At 40.7% G+C, this 24,633-nt stretch overlaps 1 protein-coding gene across 1 annotated transcript in view; it reads left to right on the forward strand.

The window, feature by feature from the left end:
* lrp1ba (low density lipoprotein receptor-related protein 1Ba) overlaps nucleotides 1-20,607 on the forward strand; it is a 168,709-nt gene extending 148,102 nt beyond the window's left edge. Inside the window, exons 77-93 of the mRNA XM_030772190.1 lie at nucleotides 182-301; nucleotides 649-890; nucleotides 2,080-2,303; nucleotides 2,970-3,076; nucleotides 4,849-4,965; nucleotides 5,756-5,929; nucleotides 7,321-7,446; nucleotides 8,265-8,429; nucleotides 12,051-12,212; nucleotides 12,910-13,084; nucleotides 13,370-13,474; nucleotides 15,412-15,525; nucleotides 16,748-16,824; nucleotides 17,452-17,542; nucleotides 17,663-17,807; nucleotides 19,198-19,287; nucleotides 20,467-20,607. Coding sequence (XP_030628050.1) covers nucleotides 182-301; nucleotides 649-890; nucleotides 2,080-2,303; nucleotides 2,970-3,076; nucleotides 4,849-4,965; nucleotides 5,756-5,929; nucleotides 7,321-7,446; nucleotides 8,265-8,429; nucleotides 12,051-12,212; nucleotides 12,910-13,084; nucleotides 13,370-13,474; nucleotides 15,412-15,525; nucleotides 16,748-16,824; nucleotides 17,452-17,542; nucleotides 17,663-17,807; nucleotides 19,198-19,287; nucleotides 20,467-20,607 — 2,375 coding nt within the window. The remainder of the gene's footprint in view (nucleotides 1-181; nucleotides 302-648; nucleotides 891-2,079; nucleotides 2,304-2,969; nucleotides 3,077-4,848; nucleotides 4,966-5,755; nucleotides 5,930-7,320; nucleotides 7,447-8,264; nucleotides 8,430-12,050; nucleotides 12,213-12,909; nucleotides 13,085-13,369; nucleotides 13,475-15,411; nucleotides 15,526-16,747; nucleotides 16,825-17,451; nucleotides 17,543-17,662; nucleotides 17,808-19,197; nucleotides 19,288-20,466) is intronic.
* The last annotated feature ends 4,026 nt before the right edge of the window (nucleotides 20,608-24,633 follow it).

Genomic DNA, 24,633 nt, shown 5'->3' on the forward strand with positions numbered 1-24,633 from the left:
TCAAATGATTTTTTTTCTTTTATTGAACTGTGATATCAGTTTGCACAGTCATTCTTATGACTGAAGATGAACCGCATGTTGTGTTGGGAGAAAAATGCATTTGTAGGATCATTCCTGTGAACAAAAAACAGCCCAAAAACATATCTGCCTAATTTCTTTTTTTTTTTTCTTTTTTCTGCAGAGGTTAATGAGTGTCTTCAGTTTGGCACCTGCTCTCATTACTGTACAAACACCAAAGGCTCATACAAGTGCACCTGTGACAGAAACTTTAAAGAAATAGATGGTGAATGTATTACTAAAGGTAAAACAACTGGCTTAGCATCTGCTTAAGTCCACACATGTATATAGAAAATAGTTTTCTACCTGTCATATGCTGTTTTAGGTCTGTCAATATATCATGCCGTACAGTAATGAGCACCTGATATCCATGTTGTGTACATTGATATTAAAAATGTGTTGTACCCTGTTTTTCTCTTACAGCTTTTCTCTTTTCGAGTTTCTCTGCATGTTAGAAATGTGTTGACGTTCTGTGATTAGAAGTCTAAAATTAGTTTGTGTGCTAATTGTTCTTTGTGTGTGTGTTTGTCAGTGAAAGTTCAGACACAACTTGTTCTCGTTATTTGTGATTTTGTTTTTTGTGATGGACAGGACCCGAAGACCCCGTACTCTACATAGCCAACGACACGGAGATCCGAAGTTTTGTGTACCCGTTTAACCAGAGTCACGGGCACACGCTTCTGTCTCGTATGGAAGACAACGCACGCGTCATCGGAATGGCCGCTCTGTTCCAGCGACACAAGTTTGTGTGGGCCACGCAGTTTAACCCTGGAGGGATTTTTTACAAAGAGCTGACAGACCGGAGTCAGGCCAAAGCACCCAGTGGAATCATTGTAAGGATCTGTGGGAAGACGTTAGAAGTAAAGACTGTTTCTGAACACACTGTGGTTCACACTATTCAAAGCAACAGCTGCTCTATGACAACATATTTTTATACTATTTAACACCACTTATGACTCAGATACTCTCCCTTTGTCTTTGTCTTTCTCTCTCTCTCTCTCTCTCTCTCTCTCTCTCTCATACACACACGCAAACCCTCCTTCTCACTCATTCTCTGAAGTGAGAGTAAACAACTTTATTCAATAGAGGCAGATGAGCTAACATTGTTTGCAAATGAAATATTTGATGATTTTTAATAAGGTGTATTCTCAGCCAAGAATACAAAAAAAGATGTAATAACCAGAAAAGTTATTATTCACAAACACTGTGACTTAGCAGATGTTTGTACTCCACCTGTGTTTTGTGTGAATATCCCATCCAGCGAAATTAAAAAAGAAAAAAAAAAAGACATTAAATTATCCTTTTTTTCTGCCCAGAAAGCAGTTGGGTCCTTCATATGGGTTGGGTTAGATGTGAGAGATTATGTGACGTGCTGTTGAGTTATTCTGGTTGAAGGAAGAGTTGTGAGAAACAGATGAAAGGGCCTTGAGTGAAGGTGCTGCTCCCCTGGCTAACTGCAGCGTGCTAACTCTCAGTGTCTGTCTTCAGAGCTCAGTAGGGTTAGGAACTGTGCTCCTCTCTCCAGCAGTGACATTAATGACTTTGATTTGAACACAGGGTGGAGAGGATAACTCCTTCCCTAAAGATTTATGTGGGACTTCAAAGACAGAGATCCATATTCTTCTATGTGTGTGTGTGTGTGTGTGTGTGTGTGCGCGCGCGCACACGTGCACATATGTGTATGCGTCTGTGCGTGTGTGTGCGTGTGTGTGTGTGTGTGTGTGTGTGTGCGTGTGTGTGCGCATGCACGTGCGTGTGCGTGTGAGTGTGTGTGTGTGCGTGCACGTGCATGTGTGTGTGTGTGTGTGTGTATGTGTGTGTGAGAGAGAGAGAGAGAAAATGAGAAAGAGTGAGGACACACGGAGTATCTGTAGAGTTTGGCTGGGAGTGTATGACAGAGAGCAGTATGTGTGTAAAGAGAGGAAGAAAAAGGGTCTGTGTGTGTAGCGGTATCTTGTCAGGCATGATTGTCCTGCTTGGCTGATGAAATCCTAACCCCTTTTCCTCTCTTGTCGATTTCAGTGTCCAGATTTCCGTCGGCCCAGAGACATCGCTGCGGACTGGGTGACAGGGAACATTTACTGGACAGACCACTCTCGCATGCACTGGTTCAGTTATTACACTGCTCACTGGAGGAGGCTCAGATACTCCATCAGCGTGGGCCAGCTGGGGGGTCCCAACTGCACGCGGCTGATAACGGACATCGCCGGAGAGCCGTACTCCATAACCGTTAACCCGGTTAGAGGGTGTGTCTGCTGCTCTCCCTACAGGCCTGACAGCTTTTAGGCTCAGATGCCTGCAGATTTGTGTTTTCCTTTCCTTTTTTTCTCCTCATACTACAGATTTGATCAGTAGTATCCACACAAAAATTAACACCAGGAACAAACAAAAAAATGAATCAGTTCACTGTTATCACTGCATTTTCCAAACTGGCAAGGATAATTGCACTGAACAGCATAGTCTCATTTTCTTGAATAGCAGAAGAACACCTTCAGAAGACGTTTTGTGACCACAGGCATTTAAACTCCTAGGGTCACCCAGTAAGCGATGTCTAAATATCAGCTCGCTTATTCACACACCTCTCTAATATGACAAGTTCATGATGAACAAAAATATGAGCCAAAATGTGGGCAAGAGAAGTGAAATTTCATGTTAAGCAGTAGTAATAATAATAATAATAATAATAATAATAATAATAATAATAATAATAATAATAACTACAGCAGCTTGGGTGGTGAGCGCTTTCCCAATGTGTTTTTTATGCTGTTAAATTGTATAAGCCATTACTTCTCTTATTCTGGTCATCAGCATAGTAATGACTGTCTTGGTAGACACACACACACACACACACACACACACGCCTGTCTTGTCCTCCTCTTTGTTAGTCCTAATGTCTGCTCATTTCTCTACAGCATGATGTACTGGACTGTGATTGGAGATCACTCTCACATTGAGGAGTCATCAATGGACGGTTCCTTGCGTCGTGTTCTCCTGGAGAAGAACCTGAGGAGACCCACAGGTATGCCCGTCTTTAGTCGGCTTATTTTTCTGCTGCGTTTGAAACAGCTCTACTGCGGCTCCCAGAAAAAAGAGCCCTTTTGTTTGTAACGGTTCAGCATGGGTCTGGGGAGCCTTCGGCAGGGAGTTCTCATCCCTGCTCTGAGTGAGAGAGAAAGAGGCACTGTGCCAAAACCCACTCGTTAGCTTAAAGAATCATTCATTAGATACGCACATGGTTTTTAATAGTCACCTCTTAGTGTCTACGAGACAAGATCTCTCTCTTTCTCTCTCTGTCTCTGTCTCTCTCTCTCTCTCTCTCTCTCTGACAGTGTGAGAAGAAAGTAATTAGGCTTAGTCCAGTCATAGTCCATCATTAAATGTGCTCTTATATCAATGGGGGGTAGAGAAAGGAACATGAAAAGCACCAAAAAAAAAGGAAAACAAGGTTTTTATGGGGTTTTTTTTAAGTCTTGGCATAGATGGCACACTGTTCAATCCAGATACTTTTAATGACTCCTGCGTTCTTCTCTCAATTCTCTCAGGGTTGTCAACACAAGACGCAAAAATCTGGTGCTTTCCAGACCTGGAAAAGATTAGGGATATTAATGAATATAAACATTTTTTGGGATATCCATGGAAATTCACCTTGGTTATGCTCAGTAACATCACCACTGCAATCTTGTCTTAAACTGCCAGCCCTAATATACATTGCACTCATATGTTTTATTATCTTTGATAAGAGCTACAGAATATAATAGACAAAAGTTTCACAAGTAGAAAATGTGGTCTCACATTGTATTTTCTTGAGCATAACCTTTAAAATATTTTGAACAAAAATAAAGGACAAGACAGTTTATAGAAAGCTCTGGAAAATCCATGTGGAGATTTAACATTTTTCCTTTGAAACGGAGGCAAACAGAGCATGAGATTATCTGAATTTACCCTAATATTACACTATGAAATAGTTACATCAGAATGTCCGTTATTTTGTAATTGGAGTGAGTGGTTTTGAATACCCAGGCACCTTTGTGCCTGCAGACAACCACTTGGATGTGAAGGTTGGCGTAGGACATTGAGTCTAAGGCTTGATTAACTTCACATTATGTGGTCTACAGTTTATTTCTCTATTCTGAGTCGGTCTGTTAACCTTGTTCGAATAATGAAAAGCTCAAAATTCATGCATTTGTACATTCGTCTCTGATGACAAAGTCAGTCTCACTGAGAATGTGAATGCTATTCAGGAGAGCTGTGGTGGTTTAATGCAGGAGGAATATAGCAAAGGAAATTTCTTTATTACTCTTAATCGAAATGAAATTTTTATTTTACTATCCCTTTTTTTGCTTTATTCATTTTTCTCCTTTAAATGTTCCTCACAGAAGTGAAACAAACTTGAAAAAAAAACTGTCGATGAGAACATGGTACAGTGAAGCCGCACTCCAAAAATTGAAGAGAGAGGATTATACGGAAGTAGCTTTATGTATCAGCAAAAGCTGTTATTAAATACACAGAGAAAATACAGTAGAGTCCACAGCTGAACAAGTTGAAACTGTGACTTGAGGCTGAAAATATTCTTAAATATAGTGTTTATACCAATGGGGATGTTGAAAAATCCCCAGAAAGATCTGCCCCAGAAAGATTTCTTTCTTTCTTTCTTTCTTTCTTTCTTTTTTAATGTTACACCTGAAAAACCGTTACATGTCACTTCAGACCATCGTGTGTCACAAGGGGAGGATTTCCATGTACTTTCTCACGCAGACGTGAAAAATAATCGGATTTGTTGTGAATCTACAGGACTGACAATTGATTATTTCAACCAGCGGTTGTACTGGGCTGACTCAGAGCTGGCTCTGATCGGAAGTGTCAGATTTGACGGTTCCGACATTGTGGTTGCCGCTAGCAGCACTCACGGTAAGCTATGATTTGTTCTATCATCCACATCACACTCTCTGTCTCTCTCTCTCTCTCTCTCTCTCTCTCTCTCTCTCTCTCTCTTTCACTCACTCCATCTATCCCTCTCTCTTTTTTCTTTTATCTCTCATTCACTCTGTGCATATCCATCTTCTGTCATCTAAAATGTTCACCAGAACATACCAGAACATTCACAACATGAATGACACTTCCTCACTTTGATATTTTGCCTGAAGAGCTTCTATGAGGCCTTCCAAAAGATTCTGCACTTTCTGAACTCACACATGATTCCTTTTTGTTAGTTGCTCTCATGCCATTGCAGAATTCCAGTGAAGAGGTTCCTAGAAGAGAAGGAAAATGAGAGTCTGGTTTCCTTTGTGATTCTAAACTGTTTTTTTTCTGAGTATAAACAACACATAGACAACAACACATAGTTGGTAATTAGCTGTTTTCTTTCTGAATATGTGGTCAGTAGATTTATCCACCCCTCTTCATTATGCCAAGCAGCTTCGTCCCTGTTTGGATGTGATTTCTGTAAATAGGTTAGAGCTCCTCCCTCGTTAATGGGCATTTGATATTGGTCTCCATGGTTCTGTCCCAGTAGGATACTCGACTGTGGCTAAGCCTTTTTTCACTCAGCCCATGTTTTTATGGTCCTCGTGCATAGAAAACATGATTAACTCTGTTCATAAAAAATACTGGACTGTTCTTGTTTCACTGGAAATGCAGAGAGAACCAAATTGGACAAAAACAGTAACTCTCTGTTTGTTTGTTTCTTTGCTTTCTCCAGGTATTTCGCAGCCATTTCGAATAGATCTCTTTGAGGATTATATCTATGGAACAGGACTGAAGGGTGACGTGTTCAGGGTCCATAAGTATGGGAAATCCCCTGTGGAGAGGCTCCATCTGGGAGTAGAGAGGCCCTCTACCATAGTGGTCTTCCATCGTTACAAACAACAGGATGGTAAATCCCCATCTCTGTTCTTTAAATGAATTATAATATTTGTACATTCATAATGTGCCTGTCAAAGGTTGAAATGTTGAAATGGTCTTAGTAGGCTTGCACGTTGAAAAGGAATATGATTGTTGAGTGAGAATCCATGGGGAAAATTCCATTTCAAGAGTTTGTGAAACAGGAATCAAATGTTCATTAGTAAAGCCAATCACACACACACAAACTACATTACATAAACAAAATTAAATATGAATCTTCTGTGTTGTCTGTGTGTGTATAAATGTCATTGTCCTGTGTGCACTGTTGAAGACAGTTAACTAAAACTCACTTGGCGGTCATCATTTGTTTCCTCATCTGTTTTCCTTTGCAAAGCCAGGCAGTAATGAAACCCTGAGGCCAGCTGGACAGTTCCCGGGTCTCTTCCTCCCCCCCACCATTCTGTTCCCCCACCCTGCTCCCCTGTCCCCTCCTTCTGTCCAGCTATGTGTTTTGGCTGGCGAAAAAAATCCAATGCTCCAACACAACAAATCCACCCAAAGTCAGTAAATTATATTAGCAAATGGAGAGCAGGTTGGCAAAGCTACTTACCCATTGCAGTCCAATGCAGTAGTTAAAACAGCAGGAGTTTAACCTGCATGGTGACTTGAGATATGTTTTGGACTTTGGCATGGGAGTTTTTCCTCTCTCTCTCTCTCACTCTCTTGCTCGCTCACTCAGTCCTTTCTTTTTTCTCTCTCTCCCACACTCACTCTTTAAGACTGCTAGTTTAGCATGTCTCTGTAGTATTGTGTTGTGAATACGGAGGCAGGCTACTTTCCTTACTGTCTCTGCCTCCTTTAATGGTGAGTTGTATCATTACTCCCTAATGTTTCATTAGCTGAGGATCCTGTTTGAGAAAGCTCTCTTACTCAGCTAACGAACACTTAAGAAAAAAAAACGTGACTGCATTTGTGTGACAGCACAAAGCCTACACCTTTGAAAAGTTGAGGTTTTTAATAGTAAAGTTACAGTCATTATATGTTCTGCATTATAGGGACCTTTATATCTGCCAACACACAAAGAAAGTTTACGAGTGTGCCTTCTTTTTTCTCATTTAGACTGAAAGAACAAACCACTCTGAGAACTTAATGGACAAGTTTAGTGAAGAGATCATAAGTTTAACACAAAACAAACTCTGAATCATGGGCCCTCATAGTTGGCTGTTGCTTATTTGAAGTAGAGGATAGCTGTGACTGACTAGCGCCTCACTGTGTGCAAAATCTGTACTGCTTTTGACATTCCCATGAAATGTAAAACAGCTCCAGACAACTGTCTCCCAAACACCAGATAATTATGTCTTCATTTTCTCTCTCTCTCTCTCTCTCTCTCTCTCTCTCTCTCTCTCTCTCCCTCTCTCTCAGTGTTGAACCCCTGTCTGAAGATGAACTGTGAGTTCCTGTGCCTTCTCAGTCCTAGCGGTGCCAGTTGTTCATGCCCAGAGGGCAAAGTTCTGGCAAACAGAACCTGCGTTGACACCAATGTGTCGGGTAAGCCCGTCAGAACATTTGCCGTGTCCCTCTGGCCTGTTTGATTATTAATATCCCTTAAATACTCAAATGCCATGGTGATGAGCTTTGCTCCAGTGCTTCAGAGCGAAGGGCGTACAGCACAGCTGAATCCGCTGAACTTCTGTATCCTGACTGATCTCTGAAATGATCGTTTAATGCAATGAATAATCTATAAGAGGAATTACATAACGTCAAAATGTATTTGGTGGTTTGTGAACTTTTCTCCAGTTGCCCACTCTATCTTTCCAGATGTCCAGATACAACTGGACAAGCCACTTTCACAGTGATCATTGTTCTGTATGGTTCAGCTGACAAGGACATGTACATGGAAATAAGCACCACAAAACTACATCTGTGCCCACAGCTAGCCATAGGTTCTCAGATAGTGGGATTTCTCAGCCGTGTAGAGATGAAAAGCCCTATTGTTAGGTTTCTAAAGACCATTTCAGATCAGATCTAAGAGAGCAGACCAGAGACTGACAAGAGTGTTGGAGGAAATTTCCTGCACAAGAATCATAGACTATAAATGTTAAAAAAAAAAAAAGCATAAACAACTAAAATGACCACAGGGATCCGTTTGCTTTTGTTTTAAGCTGTTTAGGTTGGTGTTATTTTAAATAATAAAGCAGATCCTCCAGTCAGTTCTCTGACATTGATTTGACATTGGAAGAAAATTTTAGACAGGAAATTCAGAGAAGCTGTGATTCACAGTTTGGTTTCCATTTGGTTTCATTTATTTCACTTTAGCTCACAATGGCTGTACGTGATAAAGTAATTTTCTCTGCTCTGTGTCCTAGGAGACTTATGTCGGCCAGCGTGCGAGAACGGTGGTCACTGTGTGGTGAACGAACGGGGTGAGTCACGGTGCCTCTGCTGGCCAAATTTCTCTGGGCTACGCTGTGAGGTCAACCACTGCAAAGATCACTGCCTGAACGGGGGCACCTGCACTGGGTCCCCACTAGGTAGGCAAACCTCCCACCCCACAGAACTGTCCACTCAGTCTCCATCTCAGTACACTCTGCCCGGGCTGTACCCACACTCCCTCCCTGCAATGGGAAAAGGCCATTCTCAGTGAGAGCCGTGGTCCATCTGTGGTTTGGCCATTTGAATGTCAGCTAGTGGGTAGCTGCTGTTGATGCAGTAGCCAGTGGGAAGCCATTGAAGGCAATTGCCAGTGACTGAGAGTATAAATGTGATTTTTATGACTTTCTCCTATGAGTGCATAGAGTCATTGGAAATGTCCAGGTTTGGGATTCGGTGAGCTAAAAACGTGTTTAATTTTGTAAATCCAGTCTTATGCTTTATTTGAAAGTAAAAGAAGCAAACACATGCCTGTCTGCTTCTCCTTTGCTGTGCTCCTGTAATTTATGGTTTAAGTAGTTGTTCACCTGTGTTTTCAGGACTTGATTTTCCATTCTGTAGCTGGAGGTTGTGGCACAGTTGGTATTATTTGATACATATGTTAATGTAATTATTTGATTCCTAGGTGCAAATAACATTCATTTGTGTGGTTGCATATTATAATGAGTGGTTGCATATTATAATGGTAGGTTATTAGAAATACTCAGATATTGTGTATGTAAAGAATAAGAAAACAGACATGCAGGGAATTTGGGAATTGGAGAATGAGCATTAATATTTTAGTATCCCAAACACACTGAAGATAAAGAAATGTCGAAATACATGTTTCTGTTTAAACAAGATTTTTTGTCCTTATCATGCATAGCCTATCTAACTTGATTTGAAAAGAAAGTGAATGAAAGAGAAATTTGTCTTAGACTGCCTAAATGATAACAGAAATAACAGGTGTGGATTGTAGTTTGTGTATTTTGTGTATGTTAGTTTCATACTATCACCTTTTGCAGTGAGCTAACCAACGTTTCCCATGCATCCTGCAAACAAGACAAATAATACTGTGTGTTGTGCTAATCTACAAGGCCAAGTTGTTTCTGTGAAGTGTGGAGATTGATAGAGAGAAGGGGAATAGAGGAAAGGGTGGGGAGAGAGGGGGTGGGGGAGGGGAGAGCCCGTAGAAAGAAAGAGGAGAGAGAGAGAGAGAGAGAGAGAGAGAGAGAAAACAGAACAATAGTTAGAGATAAAGACAGAAAAAGACTGACTGTGGCTGACACTGTTGCACAGGTTTTTTTTTTTTTTTTTTTGAACGGATATCCAGTTGAGAGACTCGATAAAAATTCACATCATTTCCATGACTATGAGGGAACAGTGAGCGCAGTGACTCACTGCAGTGCTGCTCACACAGAAGCTCAAATAGCTGCCGTGAGGTTATTACCATGGGAGCACGCGTGAGCCTGTGTCACTGAAGGAATTCAAAGCAAGCCCAGCTCTTCTCACACACCTACCTCCATAAGGACATTTTAAAATCACAGACAAATTCAGACACAGTGCTGATATTTGCTTCGGTACACAATGTTTGCTGTTAATCTTGATGATGCTGTAATTTTCAGTAGTTAGCTTAATTTTTTCTGTTTGCATGATGCGGAAGATGAGAAAATACATGGGAAGCACAGGCTTGATTGATTGCAAGAAGTTTACTTGAAATCCATGGTCTTAAATGAACATAGAATGTCTTTCTTTGGCTTCTTGTATAGATTTGCATAAATTCATTTCATTCATTTCCATATTGCCCCAGTTTGTTTTCCCAGTTCTATAAGGCTATTGTAACACCAGAACCACTCAAACTGAACTCCCTTTGACCTCTTCTGTTGCTTTGCTGTTTGACCAGTTGTGAATATATTTATGTGTACACAAAACTGAGATTATGCCAAATACTTACAGTAGGGTATACTGTAGTCTGTTTGTAGCTGTCTTTAATTAGAGAGAGTGAAGACAGTTTGCATGGATATGAGCAGAAGCTGTTGAATAATTTATCAACATCATCCTACTTTACACTCGTAGACACTTGCTCTCTCACGTAAAACCGCTCAAACTGGCCACCTGTGAGTAGTTTCTCTGTAAACCCTGTTCCCTCTGAAACTAGGGTTTCTATGAATATGGAGGGAAGGATAGGTTTTCTGTGATTTCCAGCTCACTGCGGTTGTGAAAACACCCAACCGGGTATAAAACGCTCTCTCGCTCCTTTTCTGGCTAAACAGCAGCCAAGTAACAAGGCAGATTTGATTACTTCAGTTCCTCTCCAAATAAACTGTACGGAGCATTTAAAAGAGCTTCGTGAATAGGTCACGTCTCATTCTCTCTTCTTCTTTCAGAGGAATTTTGGCTGAAGTTGATGATCGGGAAGAACTGGTCACACATTTATGCAGGAGATAACAGTAGAATGTTTTTGCTGGCTCTTAAAGATGTCGAAAACATAAGTGATACAGGTTTCTATGACGCACCTGCACCAGGGAGGGGAATGTGTCTTCAAATCTCAGGGTAGCTCTTCAGAGCCCAAGAGCAACAGATGGACAGACTCCACAGTTTCTGCAGAAAGTTGGAACAGTGCTGAAACAAGCCAGGGAAAATAAGCAACTTCTTGCTATCACTGAACACTTAGCTGTCTGTTTAAGAAACCCCAAAATTCCAGCTCTTTATTTGTGTGTTTTAGACTAATGGAGTTGTTATGAGGTTATTAGTATGAAAATGGTATTATCACAAGGCTTTAGAGGGCTTTTCTTTTTATGTTTTGTTTTTATGTGTGTGTGTGTGTGTGTGTGTGTGTGTGTATTATAAATTCTTCAGAATTTAGCTGTTAGCGTAACATTTCACACATGACAAAGTTCTGTCAGTTGAATCCAGTTTTCTATCTATTGACAAATATGTGCTGTCTCAAGATAAAGACTGATACAGAAGGTTGGAGCTTAAGAGCATGACTATTGTGTATTGGAAGAAGGTAATCCATAATTCATGTTTTTGCATTTGAACCAGTCCTTTGCATTTTGATTATTGCCGTCTGCATTTGCAGCTGAGCTGCACTTTCCAAGCAGGAATATCTAAATGTTGAGGGCGGGGGGGGTATAATAAGCGAGCCAGTGATAAAAGCCCTGTGGAAGACGGAGGGGAAAGAAGAGAGACGAATGTGGCTCTTTGCCTGGAAAGAAACAGCTTTTTGTACATAGCAGTATTCTAGCCTGTATTGTAAATGCACTACTGCTGAAGGACAGAGAAAGAAAAACTAGTTGCAGAGCTTGAGTGGGTGCACAGAAGATAATGTTTGAAGGCTGAACAAAGAGGAGGGACACATGAAGATGCAGGATAGTGCAGGTTGTGCTGGAGTCCATTTATACAGAATACTCTGCATTGGGCAGTGATGTTGTCTTCTGTGTAAACATTCTGATGGACTGAAACCATTATGAAATGGTGTCGGAGGTTAAACAATATGCTGTTTTGACACATTTTCATGATTCAGTCATTTTCATGATTCAGTTGATTCAGTCATTAGCTGGTTGATTGGTGGATTCATTTGTTTTGTTTGTTCATTTGTGTACATTCTTCGTCTCTTGGCACATATATTTCAGCGAAATTTCATTTTTGCTCTGATAACCACACGTTTCCCCGCCTCATTTGTTGTTTTGTCGTATGACTTTGACTCCTGTTCCGTGTGAATCTCGTGTTTTGTTGAGCAGGTAAGCCTACGTGTCGCTGTGCTCTCGGTTTCTCTGGCCCAACGTGTGAGATAAGGATCTGTGATGGCTACTGCCTGAACGGAGGGACCTGTGACGTCACGACCGGGAACCAGCCGCTCTGCCACTGCCTGGCGGAGTACACGGGTCAGCGCTGCCTATACCGTGAGTTTCTGCCCTGTGTCTGCATTACTGTTTATGCCAGTCATTCTCACCACTCTCTCACAATCACCTTCAAATTACGTAAAACACCTTCAAATTACATAAAACTCCAGCCACCACCGTGATGAAAAACTTTTCATCTCCTATATTCTCCACAGAGAAACTAATTGTCTCCTGACCCTGATTTAGTAAGAGCCTTTGATTAAAAAAGTTGAAATTAAACTTTTGTAAATCCAATAAAAGCACATAAAACAGTGTAGTCATTACTGTTGCAAGGATAAATTTAAGACAATAAAAAAATTGCACTACAATGAAATGTTTTCAGAAACTGGTTTCTATAGAGATTCATGTGGAGTATTCAGCTGACATACAAACTTGGAGCTGCATGTGAAAGCAGTGAATGAACAGTCTGTGCAAAACAAGTAGCACTGATCAGAGCCACACAGAATGTGTGTCCTGTCTAAATGGAAAGTCAGCTCATTAAAAAACAAATTAGTATCTTTTAAACCAGAAAATGAAGAGCTGCTAAAAACAGTGACTGAGCCATTTAACTCCTAATAAGCTTAGCTTAGCGCAAGGTGTTCCTTGACCTTACACAACTTTAACGAAGAGACTCACTTACTCAAATTAGTGTATTATGTTAATGAGGCTAGCCAAGGCTTAATTAGTTGACTCTCCTGCTTACTCCATTTGGGGCTAGATATTTGCCATCACTACTGTGTGAACTCGAGGGCGTGCACGCTGTCCAGCAGTGGTCACGTGGAGTGTGTGTGTCCGACGCGATACGAAGGAGCAAAGTGTGAGGTGGACAGGTGTCTTCGCTGCCATGGAGCTTTGTGTATTGTCGACAATGACACAGGAGACGTGGCCTGCAAGTGAGTGTCACTCTTGTGTGTGACTCTGTGTGTGTGTGAGTGTGTGTGTGTGTGTGTGCATGTATGTGTGTAACTATTCCCCTTTTCTTTGATAACAACAATGCTTGTCATTGTAGATCCCTTTTTCATAAGTGTAAACTATCAGAGAAATGTCATTTCATTTCCCTTTTACAGAAAAGAAGGAATTTCAATCATGCATACTCATTACTCACTCTCTCTGTGTGTGTGTGTGTGTGTGTGTGTGTGCGTGTGTGTGTTGTTTGTGTGTTGTGTGTGTGTGTGTAGCTGCACCAACGGCAGAATCGCTTCGAGCTGTCAGCTGTGTGACGGTTACTGCTATAACGGGGGAACATGTCACCTGGACTCTGAGACAGGTCTCCCTTTCTGTCAGTAAGTCCTGATTTAATGACCTCCTCTGTCAGTCAGAAGCCTGTCATTGTTTATGTTGCTTCATTTCAAAAATGGACTCCTTGTCTTACTAAGGCACTCTCCTTTACGCGTGTGCTTTTCTCCCTCTTACTTTGCTGTGTTTGTCTGAGGACAGTTATCATGAGAGAGAGAGGGAGAGATAAAGAAAAAGAGAGGGGGAGAGAGAGAGAGAGAGAGAGAGAGAGAGAGAAGAGGAAAAGAGAGAGGGAGAAAGCGAATTCAAGTCAGAGAGGGCTGAATCTCAGCAGGAACAGAGCTGTCACAATAGGGGTCTACAACCTTAAAGTCGCACTCTCTCTATTCAGACTGGGAGCAAAGAGGGAGGGGTGCTGATAGAGAAAAGGAGAGATTGAAAGACAGCTGAAAGAGTGAATTACTGAAAGAGAACCATCCTTGGAGAGAGAGAGAGAGAGAGAGAGAGAGAGAGAGAGAGGATAAAAGAGTATGAAAATGGTCATTTTGGTTGAAGATTATAAGAGGTGTGTGGGTGTTTGTGAGAGAGACTTTGCAGTCGGAGGCAGTTGTCTTAACAAAACCTACAAAGACCAGCCGAGCAACCACAGTGTCCATGGATAAAATCAGTCTGACCCTCACTCCACTCACTCATGTTTTATTAGTGTATTAGTCCATTTCCCAGCGAGAGAGACAGAGGCTTTGCGTATGTGTAGAAGAAGCTTCCTTTTGTCTGACCTGTAAAGACGTCGACATTTTCAGAGCTTTTAACGTCATGTTCGTCGCCTTTGGCTCTCCCTTTCAGAGCCGTTTTAGCCTTTTTTTCCTCCTGTCTTCCTATCAGAGAAATAAATATTTGTGCGAGTCCTCTGTCAGAAGAAAAGAAGTATTTCTGGAATGTCACATACCCTTGCCTTTAGCATCCTCTATTAACACTAGTGTTATTTGGCAAGATTCAGTTTTTATGAGGTCCACACAATACCGTCTTGGTTTGCATTTCATCTGCTATTCTGTCTACTGGACAGGTTGACAATTCATTAAACAGTGTAGATCTTAGAGATGAATCGATTTGTCTGTGAATGAGGCTTATATATCTCGCACAGGGTTCAGAGGTCATGGAGTATAGGTATATTCATTGACTAGCAGGCAATAAAAAAAAAACAAAAAAACAAAAACAGATGTTCACGTCTGTCCACTACTTGTCATATTCTGTGTCTTTTCTTTTCTTTTCTTTTCTTTTCTTTTCTTTTCTTTTCCGTTCTTGTGGTTTTTGTTTGTTTCTTTGTTTTTCATTCTTCCGCTGTGCAAAACACCCAGGTAGAGTTAGTTTATCTCTGTGTCCCTAGACACAATCTCTGTTTACAGAGGAAGAGAAAAGGCATATGAAATTGTTGTATGACAGGATAAGGACCTTTTTTTTTAAGCTGAATTGTTTGTTTCTCAGAAATAACACGTTCGGTGTCTATCATCACATTCATCATTAACACTGTCCCTAAAGCTCTTGCTTTCAAAGCAACACATGAGTGGCTGTATCTTTTTGCAAGTCTGTGCATAGGTCTGGAAATATTTAAAAAATGTTTCATTCAAGAATACAATGGGGTTTTTTGTTGTTAGCATAGAAGCTGTAATATGAAATATGTAGCTGAACACACACATACACACACACACACGCACACACACATCGTTATTGTTGATTCTGTAACAATTGGATGTCTTAATAGCACATTCACCGTTGGACATCATTGTTCTTTAGGTGCTGTGAAAAACTGTTTCCTCAGTAACATGAAGAGACTATTTGGAGCTTTGTGCATGTGCGCGTGTGCGTGCGTGCGTGTGTGCATGTGTTTGGGTGCACATGCATCGTTAACCGTGAGAGACTGTGTGATTACCCTGAAGTGCTGTGGCCGTGTTCCTGATGTCTCCATTGTTGGATTCGATCTCTGCAGCTGCACAGAGGGGTTCAAAAGCCAGCGTTGCGATGAACGTATCAACCCGTGTGATTACTACTGTCAGAACGAAGGGATTTGCACCTTAAGCGCCTATAACAAACCTCGCTGCAAGTAGGTCACGTTTACCGCATTTGACCCCTCTCCTGACCTCATAACCCAACAGCGGAGGCCTCAAAGCCAGGTCTCTGCCCAGCATGAGCCCTGCAAACAACCTCCGCAGTGATTCATGGATGCACACTCATACCCTGAAGCACTCTCATATACCCACTGTGATTTGTTAGCATGGCACACCACCAGTTTACTACGCATCCTGTATGATTGACCAGAACACACACATCCCTTTGCACTGTGCCGCTGGGAGTGTGTGTGTGTGTGTGTGTCTGTGTGTATTTTATATCACGTGTCACCATCAGAGGCACCGCCTCATTTGTTTTTCTTTCATTTGTCTGATTTTTAACATGATAAAAAGTTGCAATGTAAAACATTAGCATCTGATTTGAGCTAGCGGTAGCCTTGCAGCTGCTTCATTGTCTCTCTCACTGGCTGTCTGCTGATTAGCCCGTCTTAATGGGTTTTGTCATTTCCCTCCAGGACTCATTCATTTAGGTCCTCTGCCACCCTGTGAGAACATAGCCTACCCGCACAATCGTGTACCGAAAGCACGTTCTAATTCTAACACTGCCACCGTTCCGCTCAATTCGCTTTGATTTCACTTCATCTTCAGCCAATTGCCTGTGTCCAAGTAATTGTTTTGCACTGCAGTGCCGTCTCTGGTCAGAGAGGGGATGTTGGTTCCTCTCCGCCTCATTACTGGCTGCACTGGAGGTCTGGAACTGGAAATCAGTCAAACGAGGAACGCACAGCTGCGCTTGTCATGGTCTCACGCTAGTGCTAACTCCCCAGACCAAACAACACATGTCCAGTCTCTGTCCCTGTCTCACCCACTGAGTAGAGAATGTCCTGTCTAGTCTACCTCTATAGAGACAGGGCCAGTGGTCTTATCCCTGAAATACAGTATGTTCATGTATATGCGAGAAAAGTATGGTATTATTGTATAGTTGGTGTGAGTGACATGTGATTATCATTGTGGTAGTGCTAACACAGGTGATCTTTGGAAAAGTTGAGTCTTTATGGGTTCTAACACAACATCTCATTCATATTCAACCCCATCACCATTTAAACACAGACCTTTGTGTACAGTGCTTCTATGTGTTTAGGGAAATACTGGCTTCTTATTACAAGTGGTGGGATGAGTGTGTGTGTGTGTGTGTGTGTCTGTGTGCATATATTAGTACCACAGCAGGATTTCATGGGCTGTTGTTTCTCATTTCAGGTGCTCAGCTGATTGGTCAGGCACACAGTGTGAGAGACCAGCCCCAAAGAGCAACCATGCCGACAATGTCAGCGGGAGTGAGTGTCTGACACACACACACACACACACACACGCACACACATACACACACACTCATACACAAAAACACACTCTCATACACACTCATGCACATACACACACTCATACACACACACGCGCGCACACACACAGACAGGAGTCTTTCAGCCTACACACATGCTCTCTCCCAGTCTTTTGTATGGTGTCAGCTCTTGTGTGGATTTATGAGAACAGAAGTGCTGCTCTCAGGCGTCTCAAGACCTTTCTACCATCCCCAACCCATCGGACATTTCACAGATCTGATTTTATTTCAGCTACGCCCGCAGTGTTGGCATTTTGCCATGGACTTAAGCCTGGCATTTCAGCAGCCTCAGATGCCCTGTGAATTAACGTAGTGTGGTGTGCCATCTTCAGGGGTCAAGCAATAACTACTTATTGATGCCAAAACAACATGCCTTAACAAGGCAGAATGCATTAAAACAGACACCTGCCTAAAAACAGACATCTGCCTAAAGTCTAGCATGCAGATATAGTATAGCATGTGAAATACTTCCAGATTCAAGTACAATAGCTTTTGATTGTCTAAATATTCCTTTGTGTGTGTGTTTGTGTGTGTGTGTGTGTGTGTGTATGTGTGTGTGTTTTAGGAAGTATAGCCATCATCGTACCACTGGTTCTGCTGGTCTTTATCATAGCCACCGTGGTTGTGGGGATCCTCATCTGTAAAAGAAGGCAAAAGTATTTACGAAAAAACAAATTTGTTTGTCTTATTTTTACACCTGAACCTGTTGGTTCATTCACTTCATCACAGTGCTTTTTATGTACCGTAACCCATACCACTTGTGCTGCTGTGCCCAGGGGCAAAGGTCAACAGCGCCAACCAATGATTAACGGAGGACTGAATGTAGAGATTGGGAACCCGTCTTACAACATGTACGAGGTCGACCACGACAATCACGTGGGTCACTTCCTTCACCCCAGCTTCACATTAGACCCCCAAAAGGTGAGAACAGCGCCACCTGCTGGCCATCTGACCTGCCACAATATGTTTTTTTTTGTATTTTTCATGTTTAAGACAGCTTTAGTCCATAAGAGTGTCATTAGTGCCTATTTTCAGAGACGTTTTATTGGTCTTTTGGAACTTGTGCTTCAAAAAAGTTTTCTTCAAAAGAGTTTTCTTCAAAAAAGTTTTCTTCCAAAAAGAAATGCTCAACCACCCCACGTCCGTCTCGTCTCTCACACAAAACGGCCGCGTCTCCATGAAACAAGCATTGGCTGAGTTATGTGTGAGCCTGTAATCCTAATGTTCTTTCACACATATCGAAAAAGCTGTTAAAAGACTCTTGTCTGGAACTAGCTTTTCTGCACAGGCAGGGGTTTGTCTTCCAGAACTAATTGATGCTACAGTCCTATGGAAAATGCTGCTCTCTTTAAGGGCTTGTTTGAAAGGCACTACGTTCTTTACAATTTATTTCAGATCCCATGGGTAAATTTCATGTTGGCTGAGAGAAACCCAATTCATTTTTCTTTGAACAGGGCATTTTAGACTTGGGAGGTTTGTAAACATGGCATATTGCTGAGCTTTCATTTCTGTTACAGCTCTCCTGCTTCTGCTGCTAGTCCTACTGTTCTCTGCCAATTATGTTAGCCCAAATGTAATTAACATTATTACTTCAGCTTTTATTGCTATTAATGGTACTATTTAAGCTTTTACTCCATCATCTGAACCTGGATTTTCTTTTATCAATAATAATAATAATAATGATAATAATAATAATAATAGTAACACTATAACTATCTATTCATTATACAAACCCTCACCTACTAAAAGTAATAGTACTAACACTGTGATTAACACTGTAGTAAAGATGTATCATTCCTGAATATCTATTTGGTTCTGTGGGAAGAGGAAACAAATATTGATCAGTATTTGACTTTTTTTTGTTGTTGTTGTTTTCTTTTTTGGAAAGAAAACGTCAGTATCTGAAGTGGATGAGATTCCATACCCCATCAGAGGCCACTGTTTCTCCTTTTTCTTTCCTTATTTTCATATTAACATAATGTCACAAATGTCATTGTTAGAGCCAAGATCCCAGGAAAAAAATAGTCACTCAGGGTTGAGGTTACGGGTTTGGGTTAGGATTAGCGGTACTAACTTTGTAAGTTTTCACACAGTCATTTTAATGACATTTCATACAACTTTTAGATGGCTGTGTCTTGACCTGTATGTCAAAATTTGTTATTTTACCAGCGTCAGCATGTGACGTCTGTTCATGGAGTCGGTCTGTGAATGCAGACATTCTTGTAAGCGTCATGTATCATTTTTAACAGCACAGGCTGGGTTTTTATTAGCGAGCTGTGCACCTGATTTTCCAAGTATCTGTTTGTTTCAGGGTTGGTGTGTGAGATCCAGTGACCCTCGCAATTTATCTACACATTCTCTGCCCGTACACACACTCCCTAAGGAACTCATTCCAGGACAGGTGAATCTCAATGTACCTGTATCTCTCTCACTCTTTTTTCTTTCTCTTTGTCTCTCTCTTCTTTTCTCTCTCTCTCTCTCTCTCACTGTCTCTCTCTCTTTCTCTCACTGTCTCCTCTCTCTCTTCCTCTCTCCCAAAATATAGGGATGTTTCTCTCTCAAATAACAGTTCTATGCTTTTATGCAGTAATGTAGTATATTGACAGTATAAATCATGAAAATGAGTTTTCTCATTTTTACATGTTTTCGGTCCAAATGCTCTTTCTCCATATCTTTTTTTTTCATGTCAAATTGAAGCATTTTAACATGTCATGGCATCATTACGGTGTATTTTTAACAGACAGTTATTGTAAACATGGTGGCAACTTAGCAGCAGATGCAGTTACCGTCGGGGGGGGGGGGCTAAATGTTTTGACATAGATGGTAAAATGTATGTTTGTGCATTTTTCAGATGAAATGCGTGTGTGTATGTGCGTGTGTGTGTGTGTGTGTGTGTGTCTGTGTGTCTGTGTGGGTGCGCGTGCGTGTGTGTGTGTGTGTGTCTGTGTGCGTGCGCGGGCGCGCGCGTGTGTGTGTGTGTGTTTGTGTGTATGTTGTCTTCCATGTGTTTCAGAAAACAATGTCAACTTACCTAAATGAGATGGTGAATTATTGCAAAACACCAGGTGTTTTTATAAAACCATTTGCATCTGAGTTGCCACAACTATTGATATCATTTTAAGTTCTCATTATCACCTCCACCACCCACCTGCACACGTGCGCGCACGCACACACACACACACACACACACACACACACAATACAAGCCTCCCTCCCCTCCATCCAGCCAAGACTGTGTTTCACACAAAGCCACATTGGACAGGAGATGTTTCTTTCCACTGACATTGCTTTCTGCTTGTTTGCATGAAAACTGTGCATCCTTCAGAGAAAGATCTAACATCTGTTTCTTGTTCCACTTGAGCAAACATTGTCTGCTGTCACCTGGTGAGATGTCAGTGTCCTTGTCACAACATGTCCTGATTATACCTCTTTTTTTCTCTCTTCCTTTTCAAGACTGAAAACCTCAGCATTCATAACCCCCCCACCACCCCTCTCATCTCTGTTTGAGGTGTAAAACTCAGGTTTAAGCTAAAAGCATATACTTTGCAAGTGTTTAAGGTCTTCTTCTCCTTTTGGCTAGGCCATGAATTACTCAAACCCAGTTTACGCAAAGATCTACGTGGAAGAACAGCCGTGTCGAAAGCCCGTCATCAACATCAGTGAAGGAAGACAGCTTTTTTCCAAGAGACTGGAAGTGGCAATTCGCGAGACCGCTGCATAAAAATACTTCTTTATAATTTGTCTGTTTTGTTTTTGGGTTTTTTGGTTTTTTTGTTTTTTTTTAAGAAAAAAACATGTATAAATGTACAGAACAGAGAAGAATTGAATTTTCTATGTCTAATCAGGTTCAGATTCATCCATGTTGCTCTGGGGTTTTTTTGGGAATTTTTCATCTGTGCCATACATATGTGCCACTGAGCAAGTGTGTGTGTGCTTTCCTCTTCTTTTCTCCTCCTTAAAACAATGGACTGTCAGATCAATTTTTGATTGATTTTGTTCTTGGCTTTATTTGTAAGTATGTAACAATGCACTATTCAAATACAACAACAAAAAATAAGATGAAGCTGCTGAACTAATGACCTTATACACTTCAAAGTGAAAAAAATATTCAGTATGTCAAAGATATCTACAAATAAGTTTATTTAGTTATACAGTTATATCTGTGTGGTTGCCGCTGGATTTTTCATAGCCAAGGCATAGAATATATATGGAAATTGCCTCTTTGATTTTAGTAGTACTATAAAAAAAAAAAAAAAAAAAGAGAAGCACCTATTTAACAAGATCAACTGAAATGCGACAGAGTGTATTTTTGATATCACCGAATGCGTCTGAATACGTCTCTCCAGTTGGAGTGACACTTTTTATTCTTCTTCCTTCAAAGTAAGTCATGGTTGCATGACATTGCTAAAAATAAGCGATGTTAACTTTGAAAAGAACCTATAGTGACAGCGGACCAGGCAATGAAATAGGAGCTGAGTTATTAGCACTGTTTCTACCATTACAACTCAACTTTTCCCTTATTTTTCAATATTAATAGAGATGAAATGTATGTGCACATGATGAGGTCTTGTCCCTGAATTTTTTAATCTTTGTTTGCATTCTTGCTTTTTTGTTTGTGAGTTTTTTGTTTGTTTGTTTTCTGTTTGTTTTTCCCCTTACTCATTGTCACCAGATGCTTGTAGGCGGATCTTTGAGACACAGTTGATTCATGGATATTTTCTGAAGATGTCCAAACCAAACCATATGGTCATCTTTACCTAACAAGTGTACACACTTAGATTTACAAAGTTTTATAATTTTATATTTGATTTGTATGTCCAGTTGGCTGTATTTTCAAGAAAATGTATTAAATGTAATACTTTTATACAAGTGTACATTATATGGGTTCCACTTAACTTTTGGTCATGAATATTAGTTGGTATTTACTTTATAACTACAATTGCAGTTGCAATGTATGTTGCAAGAACATTACAAAGCACTTACGAATAAGCATTTACATAATTACACAAAGGCATAAAAATTACAATATGTAAGTACTGTGTTATAACATGTACCTACATAAGCAATTTGATAGTTATAATCTAAATGCATAAGTATTTGGTAACCAAATGTTAAGATGGACCAGTACATCAATACAAAATAAACTGGTTTTATTGCCATTTGAAATGCTGTAGTTTGTTTTTTTCCAGAAAAATCTTTTTTTCCCCTTCTTCCTCCAGTCTTTGTAGCTGATCCCCTCAAGCGAGAGCTGACCTCACAGATATAGCATAGAGCACATTAACATCTGCAAATGAACTGAGGACATGCGTAGTGTACTGTTCCCTTAAACCTTTAGATCAGCACTAGACTTGGACATGCCAAGGCCATCAGCCAGAGAGAGCTTTGGGTAAGGCAATCCATCAGGAACACAGTCTGTATCCATGGATGCTCTGAGAGGAGCTTCATAGTGAGTGAAGAATTTCAGAAAGTAAGTCCTTAGGCTTTCTTTGTATCTCCTCTTCTGTCTCATTCTCCATGGAAACAGACTGCTTGTGTTTCTAACATTGCAGCAAAAGGTCATTCTTTCATTCATGTTTGGCAGCACTGTGTCCGTGAGGTATAAACTCTCTCCCCCTTACCCTCCTTATTCATCTACCTATGACTTAATATTTCAGTACACCAGGCAGTCAGAGAAGGAAGTATAGCCACTGTAAATATTGTGCTCAGGTATGTGAAGCCTTGAATTGTTAAAACATGATAAGGGCCATGTAGTTTGTCATAAAACCAGCCTTCAGGAAATCCTTTATCAGGCCACTGTCCACCACTGAGATGTGTCTCCCACATGAAAGCAAGTGAAGCCATTTCTGTGAAGTAGGATGAGAGTGCCTTTCTGAGTCAGGTGTCAATCTTTTGTTTGTTTACTCTCCGGGCTTTTGGTTAACTGTCAGCACGGAACATTGTGGTTATCTTAAATCTGATAGCAGAAAAGAAGGAATGTGTGAATTTGACAACACTAAGAGGTTCAGAGCAATCAGAAAATGTGTCCAGTAGACTGTCACAGATATTTTTCTTCTCTCTCATCATCAGTTGAATACAGAGTATATAGATAAAACATGACATAACCATAACAAAGAAATGCGCACAAGAAAGCGCATGTACATTTTTCATTTTCAATAAGAATGAAATGATTGGCATATTTTCTTTTTCTGGTTGTCTGCCATTTAATGAGCCAAAGAGTCATAATTTTTTTTCCTTGCTACTTTTTCAAGGCAGGATTTTTCTCTTTCTCTCTTTTCTCTCTTTTTTTTTCTTTTTAGGACAAATGATTAAAACAGAAATTGTATTTCATACTTTAAAAAGCTTGAGCTTTGTTAATCTGACTAATGAGGCATAATTCATCTCTCAGTGTGCATCTGTTGGAAGCCTCTGGCAGATGATCTCAGACACTCATGAGATCTTCTGAGACATGAGTTTTCTGAACATGACTATAATTCCCGTACCAAATTATTTCATTCTCTGGTTGCAAAGTTTTGCAGGCACCTATGTGTCTGTGAACACCGTGATGGCTAGTCTTTTTTGGGTGAGTTCTATGTGGGACTTCACACTCACCCCCTACCTTTATTAGAAACATCTACATTTGATCTGCACTTACTGGCCATCTTTTGATGTATACCTAACTGAGACCTACACTGAACATGTGCACAGCCTGTAGCTCTACTGTTGCCATGAACAGTTTATCAGCTCCCCACTACCCTATTCGTCATTGATCAGTTTCTGACCACAAGACCGCTGTTGAACAGATATTATTTGGGTGACAGAACATTCTCAACACAGCAGTGACACTAAGTGGCATGGGAGTGGGTGTCACTCTAGTATGAGTGTATCACACACAGCAGTATTACACACATCAGGGTCACTGCTGTGTTGAGAGTGGCTTGCCACTCAAAAATGTCCGGCCAACAGTGATATCCTGTGGTCAGAAAATGACCAATGGTGAAGGGCTAGAACATGGCTAACACAAACTACATGGCGACAGATAGGCCATTGTCTCCAGCTGGACATCTACAAGGTGCACCTTCAAGGTCGGCATCTCTAATAAAGTGACCAGTGAGTGTATACTGTATTACCTGAGATGTTTTATGTGGGGTGTTAGGTACTGAAATATGCCCTTACAGATGTCAGACTGTAGATGAGAAGAGTCGCAAATTAATAGGCCCATAGATTGACAGCATCTGTTTTTCTCAGAATTCCAGTGGTTTTATAGAGTTATGTTTTTCCTGACACATTCTGCTCTGCTATATTGTACTCAGGCTGAACAACAGGTAAGGTCTGGGGCTATAGTGAAGGAGCTTTTAATGGAGCTTGGTAAGCATATAATAACCATAAGCATGTTACCAAATAATCTGATTGTGAAGGTTACACTGTTGGCTGCTGTGAAATGGAATTTGCCCTTTTAATAATAATAATGCATGACCAAATTGGGCAATACTTTTTTTCTGCCAAGATAAAAAAATTATATATATGTTCAGTTAATTAGCCCTGTCTAATACTCTGAAAATCATTAAAATCTTATGCCATACATTCCTGAACAAAGAGATAAAAGTGTGTGATAAGAATGTGAGGTACATTCCAGAAATACTGTTTTATGGGATGCATATTCCAGTCTTGTCTAGTACGTTAGATTTGGGCTTAGACGGTCCTCCTTGCACTTGACTCTTCTGAAAAGTTATGGGTGTTGTTGTAATAGAACTTTTGAGAGGTATTCTTT

This window comes from Chanos chanos, chromosome 4 (genome assembly GCF_902362185.1).
Source record: "Chanos chanos chromosome 4, fChaCha1.1, whole genome shotgun sequence".
In the NCBI taxonomy this organism is placed as follows: Eukaryota; Metazoa; Chordata; class Actinopteri; order Gonorynchiformes; family Chanidae; genus Chanos; species Chanos chanos.